The 12,905-nt window shown below is 46.1% G+C and overlaps 1 protein-coding gene across 6 annotated transcripts in view; it reads left to right on the forward strand.

Annotated features, from left to right (window-relative positions):
* The first annotated feature begins 3,904 nt into the window (after nucleotides 1-3,904).
* SRCAP (Snf2 related CREBBP activator protein) overlaps nucleotides 3,905-12,905 on the forward strand; it is a 33,625-nt gene continuing 24,624 nt past the window's right edge. For 4 of the 6 annotated variants that reach the window (XM_072836513.1, XM_072836517.1, XM_072836516.1 and 1 more), the window contains exons 1-8: nucleotides 3,905-4,201; nucleotides 5,667-5,740; nucleotides 6,337-6,599; nucleotides 8,128-8,379; nucleotides 10,787-10,972; nucleotides 11,210-11,350; nucleotides 12,123-12,345; nucleotides 12,461-12,738. In XM_072836513.1, the coding sequence (XP_072692614.1) occupies nucleotides 6,546-6,599; nucleotides 8,128-8,379; nucleotides 10,787-10,972; nucleotides 11,210-11,350; nucleotides 12,123-12,345; nucleotides 12,461-12,738 (1,134 nt within the window). In that variant the 5' untranslated portion in view covers nucleotides 3,905-4,201; nucleotides 5,667-5,740; nucleotides 6,337-6,545. Of the gene's footprint in view, nucleotides 4,202-4,320; nucleotides 4,496-5,666; nucleotides 5,741-6,336; nucleotides 6,600-8,127; nucleotides 8,380-10,786; nucleotides 10,973-11,209; nucleotides 11,351-12,122; nucleotides 12,346-12,460; nucleotides 12,739-12,905 lie in introns of those variants that run through there. The other 2 variants (XM_072836518.1, XM_072836514.1) reach the window with 2 other exon arrangements.

The following is a 12,905-nucleotide window of genomic DNA, read 5'->3' on the forward strand; positions in this document are numbered from 1 at the left end:
AGTAATTTCTTTTTTTAAGATTATTTATTTATTAATGAGAGACACACAGAGAGAGATCGGCAGAAAGAGAAGCAGCCTCCACGCAGGGAGCCCGATGCGGGACTCCATCCCCGGTCTCCAGGATCAGGCTCTGGGCTGAAGGCGGCGCTAAACCGCTGAGCCACCCGGGCTGCCCAAATAAATTAGTAATTTCAAATAAGTGTTGTGAAGAAAGCATGTAATAGGGAGTGACTGGCAGTGAAAGGGCTATTTAAAGTCAGGAAACTTCTCTAAGAGGCAGCAATTGAACTAAGACTTTCATGAAAAGAGAGAGCTAGCCATGAGGAAAAACTTTCAGATAGAGGAAACAACAGAAATAAGGCTCTGGAAGCAGAAATGAACTTGATGGATGATTTGAAGAAGGACATGGCAGTTACAGTAGTGAACAAGGGGTAAATGAAATTTTAAAAAAGACAGGTTATATCTTGTAGGATATTTATTTTTAAAATTTAAGTATAGGGACACCGGGGTGGCTCAGTGATTGAGCACTTGCCTTTGGCTCAGGTCGTGATCCTGCGGTCCCGGGATCCAGTCCCGCACCATTAGTAAATAAATAAATCTTAAAAAAAATTTTTAAAGATTTTATTTATTTATTCATGAGAGACCCAGAGAGAGAGAGAGAGTCAGAGACACAGGCAGAGGGAGAAGCAGGCTCCATGCAGGTAGCCTGATGTGGGACTTGATCCTGGGACTCTGGGATCACGCCCCGAGCCAAAGGCAGCCGATCAACCGCTGAGCCACCTGGTGTCCCTTAAAATTTTTTTTTAATTTAAAGTTTAAGTATAAAATATGTGCTTTGAGGTACACAAAGTATACACATTTTAAGTACACAGCTCAATGGATGTTTACATCTGTGCATACTCATGGAAATGATCTCATCTAGATCAAGATATAGAATAGTGGTCAGCAGACATTTTTGGGAAAGTACCAGACAGAAAAAAGTTTAGGCTTTGTGGGCCTATGGCCTCTGTTGCAACTACTCTGCTCTGGTACCGCAGCAGGAAAGCAGCCACAGATGCCATGTTAACCAATGAGTATGGTGGAATTCCAATAAATCTTTGGTTACAGACACTGAACTTTGATTTACATGGACTTTCCATGTGTCACGAAAGTTTTCTTTTGATTTTTCTTCAAACATTTGTAAACGTAAAAACCATTCTTAAACTTTTGATTTAGACTTGTTAGCATCTTAGCTTGTATGCTTTACCAAAACAGGTGCTGTACAGGACCTTTGGGCCATAGTTTACCAACTCCTGATACAGATTTCTAATATCCCCTTGTGGCTCTTCCTAGGTAAAATCTGCCCCCCTCTCAATGGTTATTATTTTTATTTTTATCACCATGAATTAGTTTTGCCCCCTCTTGAACTTTATATAAATGTAGTTACATGTATATACTCTTGTGCCTGGCTTCTTCAGCTCAATATAATGTCTGTCCTGTGGAGATTTTAAGTGATAATACATAATTTGGCTTTTCATTTAAATGAATTAAGATGCCAATTGGAGGTCTTAAGTGTTAGAGCAACATGATCTGATTTATATGTAAAGTTCACTCAGATTGCTCTGTGGAGAATAAAGAGAAACAGGAGTGGGAGTGGGAAACCTAGTCAGGCATAATTCAAGCAAGAGATGATGGTGGCTGGCTCAAGGGTGATAGTCATGGAAATAGAAGAGATTTCGGTTTTGTTTTCAGTTTGAGCTCATTAATCCTATACTGGTTATTGTTTTTTAAAGATTTTATTTATTCATGCGAGACAGAGAGGAAGGCAGAGACATAGGCAGAAGGAGAGGCTCCCCACGGGGAGCCTGATGTGGGACTCAATCCCAGGACCCCAGGATCATGACCTGAGCTGAAGGCAGACACTCAACCACAGAGCCACCCAGGCGTCCTTATTTTTGCTTTTAATCAAGTATTATAACACAAGTGGTTATACTAATAAATTTCCTTAATAATCTGAGACTGGTGTAGTGGATTTACATGAATAAACCATGTTTCTATCTTCAAGAGGTTAATAATACTTTTGGAGGGGGGGGGGACGGGCAGCCCGGGTGGCTCAGCAGTTTAGCGCCACCTTCAGTCCAGGGCCTGATCCTGGAGACCCGGGATTGAGTCTCACATTGGGCTCCCTGCATGGAGCCTGCTTCTCCCTCTGCCTGTGTCTCTGCCTCTCTCTCTCTGTGTCTCTCATGAATAAATAAATAAAATCTTTTAAAAAAAATAATACTTTTTGGGGTAGGGGTGGACAGATCATAAATCTAGATACAATGCAATCAGCGCTTTATGAAACCCAGGAGGCTATAGAAGCCAACAGTATGAAAACCAGGCTAGGGGTGGTCAAATGAGATCACCTGGGGGTGTGTGGCCCTGGAGCTCAATTTTGAAGGAAGAATGGCTGAAAAAGGATGAAAAAAGGTTTATGGGAAGGCCAAGACATGTGAAGTCTCTTGGGAGCTCAATGTGGTTCTATGATAGGGCCTCAGAAATATGTAAGCTTGGTATGGAAAAAAAAAAAAAAAAGGACTTTGAACTGGGCCTGAATGGATTGGCATTTATCCATTTTTCAATCAAGCAATTTGGGTGCTTCTATATACCTTGAGGCTCCAGGATAGGCCAGAGGTAGCAAATTGGCAACCTGTGGTTAAATTTGACCCTTAGATGTATTTCGGACTGCATTCCTGCAGGATGACCACTGGAACAACCAGTGGTTGTTTCTCCCAGACAAAGCCTATAGTCTCCAGCCCCTCACATTCCTCTCCTGACCCTCTTCACTTTATTTACATCACCTTCTTGGCTTTTTTAGATATCTGAGTTTCCTTTTTTAAAACTTATTTTCTTATTAAAGTATAATTAACATACAATGTTATATTAGTTTCACGGGTACAAGTTTTTGAGTTTTCAACCCCTGATCTTTGCTGTAAGAAAAATAGAACTTCAAATCAGTGACACTGAGAAAGATCAACTGAGTAAAACAGTTAAGAACTAAACTGAGTGGATGAAGAGGCCCTGAATGAGACTTTATCAGGGTTTCCTAACCTGGTTCCCAGGGTGGGTTTTAGTTGGTAAATTTTGTGTGTGTATCCTTGTGGTTTATTTTTTTTTAAAGATTTTATTTATTTACTCATGAGAGACAGAGAGAGAGAGAGAGAGAGGCAGAGAGAGAAGCAGGCTCCATGCAGGGAGCCTGATGTGGGACTCGATCCCGGGTCTCCAAGATCACACCCTGGGCCAAAGGCAGGCAGGCGCTCAACTGCTGAGCCACCCGGGCGTCCCTATCCTTGTGGTTTAGACTGCTTGCCTATGAATGTTGGCTTTAGGCTCAGTCACAGGTTAATCCATGAGCTTGATTCATTTGTAAAATGGAGCATTGTTGGGATTAAAAGAGAATTAGTGCACAAAGTGGTCTCAGTAGAAGATAACTGTTACTATTCTATTCTGGGGTGAGGGTATCTCAAAGGAGTTCTTAACCTAGAAAGTTGGCCAACAAATGGCATATCGGTGCTTGGGAGCTATTGGGAATAACACCCTTGTGTTAAGCGAAGCAGCTATGTAAGTACACTGCCGTAGGAATCCAGAGGCCCAGGCTCTACTGCTAACTTGCTGAAAGTACCTGACAAATTGCTTCAGCTCTCTGGGTGATCTATTAAAAAACGGGGGACTGGTCCGAATTGGCAGCCGCAATGCAGCTCCACTGGCACTTTCTCCTGTGGAGAATAAAGACGCTCTGCCGCGGGGCAAGCGCGGAGTCTCCAGAGGACTACATCACCCAGCCTGCTTTGCGCTTCGGACAGCGCCCTACGCTAGCACGCGAGCCTCCCCGATCCTCCAACCTCCAGTTACTGTCTCTCGCGAGAGGACGGGCCGCGCCGGCGGTAGCGATAGAGAGCTGTGGTGGTGGTGCTGGTGGTGGTGGCGGCCGAGACGGCGGCGGCCATTTTGGTGGGGCCTCGGAAGCGGCGGCGGCGGTTCGCTGAGAGTAGCGTCTTCCATTTTTCCCACCCACCGCCCGCATCTCTGTGTCGTGAGAGGAGGCAATGGAAGCAAGGCGGTGGCAGTAGCCGCGGGCCCCAGGGGAATTTAAAGGCCGCAAAGGCGGCGGCCAAGAGGGGGCCCTCCCCCCTCCTCGGCGGGAGGGGGGGTGGTGCGCACGCCCCCGAGGACGCAGGTAAGGAGAGGGAGACAAGATGGCGGACACTCCACAGTTCCCCCTCCCCTGACGGGAGACTGCGCGCGCATCTTTCCGCCACCGCCTCTCCTCCCACCTTCCCGGGGTGCTGCGCGCGCACCTTCGGCCGGGGCCCCGGGGCCGGTGCGCGAGGCTGTCGGCGCGCGCCCATAGAGACAGGCTGAGGGGGGCCAGGCCGGCCAGCACAGGGCCCAGGCGCATCTCCTCTCCCCTCCCGTCCGTCTGCGCACGCGTGCCTGAGCGAGCGAGCGAGCCCTGAGAGGACGGACCCAGGTGCGCTCCCGCCCGCCCACCAAACCCAGGCCCCCCCCCCCCCAGGGGCGCGCGGGAAGAGGAAGGGGGGCGTGGGACGAGGAGTCGGGGCGCGCGCCCACCATATCCAGTCAGTAACCAGGACCTGGCGGCACGAACCCTCCCTTATGTCAGCCCTTCGCGGTCTGGTGGTGGGGGGCTCCCTGACGGGTAGGGATGAGAGACTTCCCAGCCTGCGACCCTTGTGTGCGTGGGTTTGGGCTCTGGCGGGAGCCCCCGGGCGGTGCGCGCAGCCGGCTCTCTCCACCTCCAGGCGCGCACGCGCGGGCCCCTCCCCCAGTCTGTCGCGCACGTTGGGTGGGGTGGGAGTCTAGGAGGGGGCGGGGCTAGTTTAGGTTTAGTGGCAACTTGGGGTAGAGGTCAGGGGTCACGCCGGGTCAGTCTGTTGGAAGGAGTTGGGAGGCAGCAGTGAAGCCAGGGGTCAAGAGTTCAGGCGTCTTGAATTCTGGTTAGCTCGGGTCTTGTGAATCTGTTGTGGAGGAAGGAGTGAATCGAAGGCTGCACTGTGGCTAAGGAATTTCCTTAAACACTAGGGAAACACTTCCGGGCCTTTGGTGGGTTTACCCTACCTGTTTCCGGGGCATGGTTCTTTGCCGAGCGGTCTTTCTCACTTCTGACTTCTCCTCTAATGTCTCCTGCTGCAATTCTTGTGTTTGAGGAAGTGTCTCATGGGGCAGGTATAGGAGTTACGGGGCCCTGCCCTGAGGAAGGGTGGATTCTCCTGTGATTCTGTTCAATCCTCACTTGAAAGGAGAGCCAACATCTTTCAGAGCTTCTGGATGTGACAGCTTTTTTTGCTGTTATTTGCCCTCTGTTCCGTGGTTAGAACCTTTTACGCTTAAGCTTTTTAAACTTTTTGTTTCTTGTTCTTTGCTTCACTGCAGTGCTTCTCTTCCAGCCAGAATCTTAGCTCTCTTAGGGAATTGTGTTTTTGCAAAACATGATTTGCTTTTATTTTTTCTGAAACGAGAGCTTTCCTTACTATAATTCTCTTCAACCTTTGATTTTGGTGTATTTAAAAGCTTCAAAAGTTGTCGTAAAGAAGGCTTTGATGTTCGTAGATCATCGTGGAATAAACCGATCGTGGATCAGTTCCTCACTGCCTGTTTTCCTTCCCCTATGCTTGTTTCAGGCGTGATTCCTCTCAGTACGGCGGCACCGTGGAAGTACAGACTTTCACAGGGGGTGTGGTCTCAGCTCACACAGGTGAGGGTTCAGATACCATTTTGTGTACTGATGCTAATGGAAAAGATGTTTGAGATGAGAGAAATTATAAGTATTTTTCGTTTTTTGATAGTGGCACAAGCACAAAAGTTGACTTGTGAATAGAGAAAGGTCTGATAACCCTGATTTTCCCAAGGAGAGTAGCACCTTCTCCGTGGTTTTGGCATCAGACTACCTCAGTTTAAGTCTTTCTATCAGTTCCTTACTGTGTGACCTTATGCAAGTCATTTAGGTCTCTGTATGCTGACTTTCTTACATAAAATAGGGAAAATAGTAGAATGCAGGCTCCATTTAGGTCTGGGATGTTTTCTGTGTTATCTAACTTCAATATATTGAAGAAACTAAACGTTTATAAAGGTGTGAAAAATAACGTGGTTTGCAAGGTAGGTATGAAGATTACAGAATGTATCAAGTCAGTGTTTAGTACGGTATGACACATAGCGGAAGCCCAAGAAACATAGGCTTTAATCATTGTTTCTTTACTTTTGTTCTTTAATGTTATTCTTGGGTTTGTTTTTTTTTTTAAAGGTTCATTAATCTTATTAAAACCCATTTTTACTCTTTTTTACCCTACTTAGGTGCTCCAGAGGCCGGTGGACCTGAGCGGAGGCTGGGACGCCCTAGTGGGCCCCGGGCCCTGGAAGGCGGGTCCCGGTGGCCGGTGGCCCAGAATGAGGCCAGCTCCCAGCATGCCCTGCAGCCGGACGCCAGCCCCTCGGCCAGCAGCAGTGGTGATAACAACCCAGTCATTCTTCAGGCGTCCAAAGAGGAGCCTGGGAGTGGGACCATGCAGAGCAGCCCCTCCCCTGCTCACCCTCAGCTCCCAATCTTGCAGACACAGGTTTGAAAGTGGACGGGTTCCTTCTCTGCTTTTGCTTTGTGTGTTGTTGGCTCTGAGGCAGAAAAAAATGTGGCAAGTTTTAGCCACATTTCCATGATCCTAGCTAACTGGAAAATTTTTGGTGCTTATGTTGACCATCAAGCCTGTTAGATACATTCTTTTTGACATTAGTGTAATATTGGTCACTAAGAGTGTGGAACCTCCTTGTTACCTGAAATGGTTTCAACTAGGCCAGGTTGGAAATGGGTTGGCACAACATGCTTCTAAGACAGAGAGCTTTGAGAATAGCTCAGTTTCTTTAGGAATTGAAGCATTATGGATGGTGTGTAGCATTTATACTTTCCTTGTAATATAGCACCAAGGAAATGGAAAAGTAGAAAAAACATGGCTTTTGAGAATAGCCATATATAGGTTTGCATAGGTAGGTTTTTAATTGGTATGGATTTGATACTTAAAATTTTCCTGAGCACCTGGGGAATTTTGTGACATACAGTCTTTTGTCATTTAACTGAGGTAGGAATTTCAGTGGCACACCTGAGGCTAGTGTGCCAGAGTGATTTTTTTTGGTTTTCCTCACTACCTACATTTAAGTGAGATATTATTTCCTACTTATTACTGTTTGTGCAGTAGCTTGTAAAGTAATAGGTGAATACTTGAGAATAGTGACTCCCTTTCCTTCCCACCTTCCTAGTAAAGGAAACTACCAAGATTGTTGAAGAACATAAAAAGATTTAAGTGATCTTGGTGGTGGTCTTTGTTGCCTTTTGAATTTGGTGGTAACTCAGATTTGTTCTAATAGGTCCATATGCCACACTTGATGTATAAAGGAGGGAAGAAGAGGGAGTTGTTCATGTGAATGAAATTCTTGAGGTTCTGAAAGGATCATTAGCGTTTGAAATCATCTACTCTAGTATGTTCTTGAATTCATAAACTGTAAATGTCAAGCTATAACTTTTCTTGCATCTGTAAACTTGGCTTTGTTATCTTGAAGGTCTTTTTAAAATGATATCGCGTATATTTGTGTTTATAAAAACAAGATTGGGCAGCCCCGGTGGCGCAGCGGTTTAGAGCCTCCTGCAGCCCAGGGCGTGATCTGGAGACCCTGGATCGAGTCCCACGTCAGGCTCTCTGCATGGAGCCTGCTTCTCCCTCTGCCTGTGTTTCTGCATCTCTATGAATAAATAAATAAAATCTTAAAAAAAAAAAACAAGATTGATCATTTACTCTGGAGTTTTTCCTTGTGAAGGTAGAATGAAATAATATCAAGAATTTTTTTTTAAAAGATTTTATTTCAGAGAGAGCATGCACAAACAAGCAAGCATGAGTGGCGGGGAGGGGCAGAAGAAGAAGCAGACTCCCCACTGAGCAGGGAGTCTTACACGGGGTTTGATCCCAAAGTCCTGGGATCATGACCTTAGCCAAAAGCAGACACTTAATCAACTGAGCCACCCAGGCGCCCGATGAGAACTGCTGGTATGGTGCTAAGTAAAGTAAACATTCATTTTATTTATCATTTTTGTTTTTCTAGATGGTGTCGGACGGCATGACAGGCAGCAATCCTGTGTCCCCTGCCTCATCCAGTTCCCCAGCCTCTAGTGGGGCAGGCGGCATCTCCCCCCAGCATATAGCTCAAGATTCCTCTCTGGATGGACCTCCAGGGCCCCCAGATGGTGCCACAGTGCCCCTGGAGGGGCTCAGCTTACCCCAGGCTGCTGACCTGGCTAACAAGGGCCCAAAGTGGGAGAAGAGCCATGCTGAGATTGCAGAGCAGGCCAAGCATGTATGTATTGGGGAGGTCTCTGAGGATTCTTCTTTCTTCAACTCCTATGTCCTTTGAGCTTTTTACTTTTCTTTCCGTATGGATGGATGGATTTATTTATTTTTTAAAGATTATTTATTCATGAGAGACAGAGAGAGAGAGTGGGAGAAAGAGAGGCAGAGGGACAGGCAGAGGGAGAAGCAGGCTCCGTGTAGGAGCCTGACATGGGACTTGATCCTGGGTCTCCAGGATTACCCCCTGGGCCGAAGGCAGCACTAAACCGCTGAGCTCCCCTTCTTTGTGGATTTAGAGTATAGGCTCTGCCTTAACTTACATGATCTTGAGTTGCTTAATCTCTGAGCCTTGTTTTCTATAAGGTTGTAGTATGGTGTAGTAGTCTATAGAGTGTTGTGAGGTTTAAGTTAAGGGAGAAATAGACATAAAAGTGCTTTGTAAAGCTGTAAGGCTCTTTAAGATTTACTGGTTTCTACTTCTCATTTTTATTCTCCAGTCTCTCTTGCCTTATCCAGTGGTAAGTTTCATCTCTGGACCAGCAGCATTGGCATCACCTGGGAAATTTGTTAGAAATGCAAGTTTGGGGGATCCCTGAGTGGCTCAGCGGTTTAGCGCCTGCCTTTGGCCCAGGGCGCAATCCTGGAGTCCCGGGATCGAGTCCCATGTCGAGCTCCTGGCATGAGGCCTGCTTCTCCCTCCTCCTGTGTCTCTGCCTCTCTCTCTCTCTCTCTCTATGTGTATCATAAATAAATAAATCTTTAAAAAAAAAAAAAAGAGGGGATCCCTGGGTGGCGCAGCGGTTTGGCGCCTGCCTTTGGCCCAGGGCGCGATCCTGGAGACCTGGGATCGAATCCCACATCAGGCTTCTGGTGCATGGAGCCTGCTTCTCCCTCTGCCTATGTCTCTGCCTCTCTCTCTCTGTGACTATCATAAATAAAAATAAAAAAAAATAAAAAAAAGAAATGCAAGTTTGTTGGTACCCACCTATCTATTTAAAGCTGGAGGGGTGGGGTCCGTCAATCTGTCTTAAAAAGCACTCCAGATGATTTTGATGCATGCTTAAATTTGAGAGCCATTGATCTAATACCCCCATCTTGATGTTTCTTTCGCCATCAGGCCATTTAGTTCCCTCTGTCTTTGCTGGCTGTTTTTTCCTCTGATTAATTTTTGTTTGGAGAGGATAAGAATAATGACGGCAGTTGTCTTTTGAGTTTGTCTTTTTAAATATTTATTTTAGAGAGAAAGTATGGGAGGGGCAGAAGGAGAGAGACAGGGAGAGAAGCTATGTGGAGAGCCTGACCGCGGACTGGATCCCACAACCCTGAGATCCTGCCCTGAACCAAAATCAAGAGTCTAATGCTCAGCTGAGCCACCAGGCACCCCAGTTGTCTTAAGGTTTCTTTTGTTTGTTTGTTTTTTAAGATTTTTATTCATGAGACACACACACCCACACAGAGGCAGAGACACAGGCAGAGGAAGAAGCAGGCTCCATGCGGGGAGCCCATTGTGGGACTTGACCCTGGGTCTCCAGGATCACACCCCGGGCCAAAGGCAGTGCTAAACCGCTGGGCCACTGGAGCTGCCCAAGTTTTTAAGTCACCTTTGTTGATTTCAGATGCTTTTACTTCTTTATGAATTTAACCATTGTAGAAATAGTGTTCTCTTTTGTTATTTAATTTTTCTATGTGTAACTTCAATATTGTCATCAAAATGTATGTTTTTATAAAAGTAGTATTTTTCAGGCAGCCCGGGTGGCTCAGCGGTTTAGTGCTGCCTTCAGCCCACAGCCTGATCCTGGAGACCCAGGATCTAGTCCCACATCGGGCTCCCGGTATGGAGCCTGCTTCTGCCTCTGCCTGTCTCTCTCTCTCTCTCTGTCTCATGAATAAATAAATAAAATCTTTAAATATATATGTATTCTAAAAACAAATAGGATTATGTAAATTGGGCCTTAAATTTCTAAGCATGAACATACTCTTTCTCAAGCAGAATTCAACAGCGATGATGATCTTTTGTCCATAAGGAAGGGTTCATTCCCTGCTTCTCTAGAGGCTTCCCTTGGAATATGTTTTCCTCAGTCTTTCCTATATTCATAGGGCATGGATATTGAGTGAAATAACAGAATGTGAAATCTGGTGTCTGGAGTCATTAGACCTATTTTTAATTTCCAGCTCTTATCACTTCTTGGTTGTGTGATCTCAAATCACTTTTATCTTCCTATCTTCTCTCTTTTTTTTTTTTTCTCACTTGAAAAAGTTGTAATACCTGCTTACTTTCAGGATTGGTAAGAGGACTTAAGACATGTAAAATGCTCAGTCCAGACAGTGCCTATATATAATCAGTGCCCAGGAATTCAGCTGTATTTGTGAGGTAGGTTTTATTTGCAGTGGTTGACTTAGCTCCTCTTTGTTAGGAGGCTGAGATTGAGACTCGGATTGCTGAGCTGCGGAAAGAGGGTTTCTGGTCACTGAAAAGGCTGCCTAAAGTGCCAGAGCCTCCCCGCCCCAAAGGCCACTGGGACTATCTATGTGAGGAGATGCAGTGGCTCTCTGCTGACTTTGCTCAGGAGCGTCGTTGGAAACGGGGTGTGGCCCGTAAGGTATGTCATCAACTGGGCCTACCTTCCTTATTTCTTTTCCCAGTTTCCTTTTCGTTGATATGTGGGTTGAAGAAAACCAAACTGAAACAGTATAGGGTGGTTATTAATGCCTATAGTCTCAAGACACAAGCTGATTTCCCAGATTTCTTGGACTTGATTACGATCTTTGCTTTTGATTTGAGGAAGGAGTAGGAGATTGGCCTTGGAATGTTTTCACTCTGGTTCCTTATTCCACAGGTTGTGCGCATGGTCATCCGGCACCACGAGGAGCAGCGGCAGAAGGAGGAACGGGCTCGGAGAGAAGAGCAGGCCAAGCTACGCCGAATTGCCTCCACCATGGCCAAAGATGTCAGGCAATTCTGGAGCAATGTGGAGAAGGTAGGCAGCAGGGATTGGAAGAGGGAAATGCCTTAGGTTTGCTTGGTATGGTTAGCATGGTATCAGGAACGATCAAAACTTGAGAGAGAAATATTTTAACTTCAAGTGATTCTAGTGAGATTTCCATTGTGCATTGGATCTCTCTAGCATTGGGTGCCAGGAAGAAGAAAGAAGTAGAGTGGAAAAATATGGCCATACCTTAGGGGATTGTTAATAAGACTTTTTGATCCCTCTAGGCCACTCGTCCTCTGCAGGGCATTCTGCACACTTTTCCTACAACCTCTTAGTGCCATTTAGCTGGTTAAATACCATTGAAGTTCTCAGTAATCAACTTGTTCCCTTATGTTAAGTTTTATTGTTTCTCAAGTGCTACTTGGTTTCTGTCTATGTTTTCAGTCTTGTCTCCTGTTAGTTCCTTTCCTTTTCTTTCTTCGTTTCAAATATTCTTTCTTTTGCCCATCCCTGCTAACTTACCTGTGCTTTTTCTGCTGCCTGGAATGCATTTCTCGTCATTCCCACTTTGGGAACACCTACTAGTCTTAAAGATTCAACTCCAGATACATTTGTATATTTTTCCCTGCTACCTGAAGTTAAACTGGCTCTTCTCTTTCCTTTGTTCCCTTTGTGCTTTCCTTAAGGAAAGGTCATTTTAGTTCTTCTCTTTTGAAAAGCTAGTTCATAGTCTAACATAGAGGAAGTTTCCTTAAATGTTAGGTAAAAGGGTACATGAATAAAAGATTGTTAGTGACCTGTTCATTTCATGTTGTGGCAGGTGGTGCAATTCAAGCAACAGTCCCGGCTTGAGGAAAAGCGTAAAAAAGCTCTGGACCTGCACCTGGACTTCATTGTGGGGCAGACTGAAAAGTACTCAGACCTTTTATCTCAGAGCCTCAACCAGCCACTAGCATCCAGCAAAGCTGGCTCTTCCCCTTGTCTAGGCTCTTCCTCAGCTGCCTCTAGTCCTCCACCCCCGGTTTCCCGGCTGGACGATGAAGGTGTGTGTCCTCTTTGGCTCTGTTACTCTTCCTCATGTACCCTTTCCAGAGCTGAAAACCCACCCTGTGGCTTGCAGGGCCCCGTGGACTTTGTGACCTTGTTCTCCTGCTATAGATGGGGACTTCCAACCCCAAGAGGAGGAGGAAGAGGATGACGAGGAGACGATTGAGGTTGAAGAACAACAGGAAGGCAATGATGCAGAGACCCAGAGGCGTGAGATTGAGCTGCTTCGACGTGAGGGAGAATTGCCATTGGAAGAGCTGCTCCGTTCCCTCCCCCCTCAGCTGCTAGGAGGGCCTTCCAGCCCCTCGAGGACCCCCTCATCTCGTGACAGTGATATCCGAGATGGGCCTGAAGAAGGTGGTGAAGAAGAGCCCTCTCAGGTGATACAGGTATGGGGAGAATGAGTAGAGGGAGGACTCAAAAGTGGGAACAGAGGTAGAGGTTCAAGGACTGAGATCTGGTTTATAAGGTTGGTTGTGGTTTTCAGGAGTCCTCTCTGGTTAAGAGTAATTGGCTCTCATTTGGGGACGGATAAAGAATCTGGGTTTGGGGCAAG

This window comes from Canis lupus, chromosome 8, assembly GCF_048164855.1.
Source record: "Canis lupus baileyi chromosome 8, mCanLup2.hap1, whole genome shotgun sequence".
NCBI lineage: Eukaryota > Metazoa > Chordata > Mammalia > Carnivora > Canidae > Canis > Canis lupus.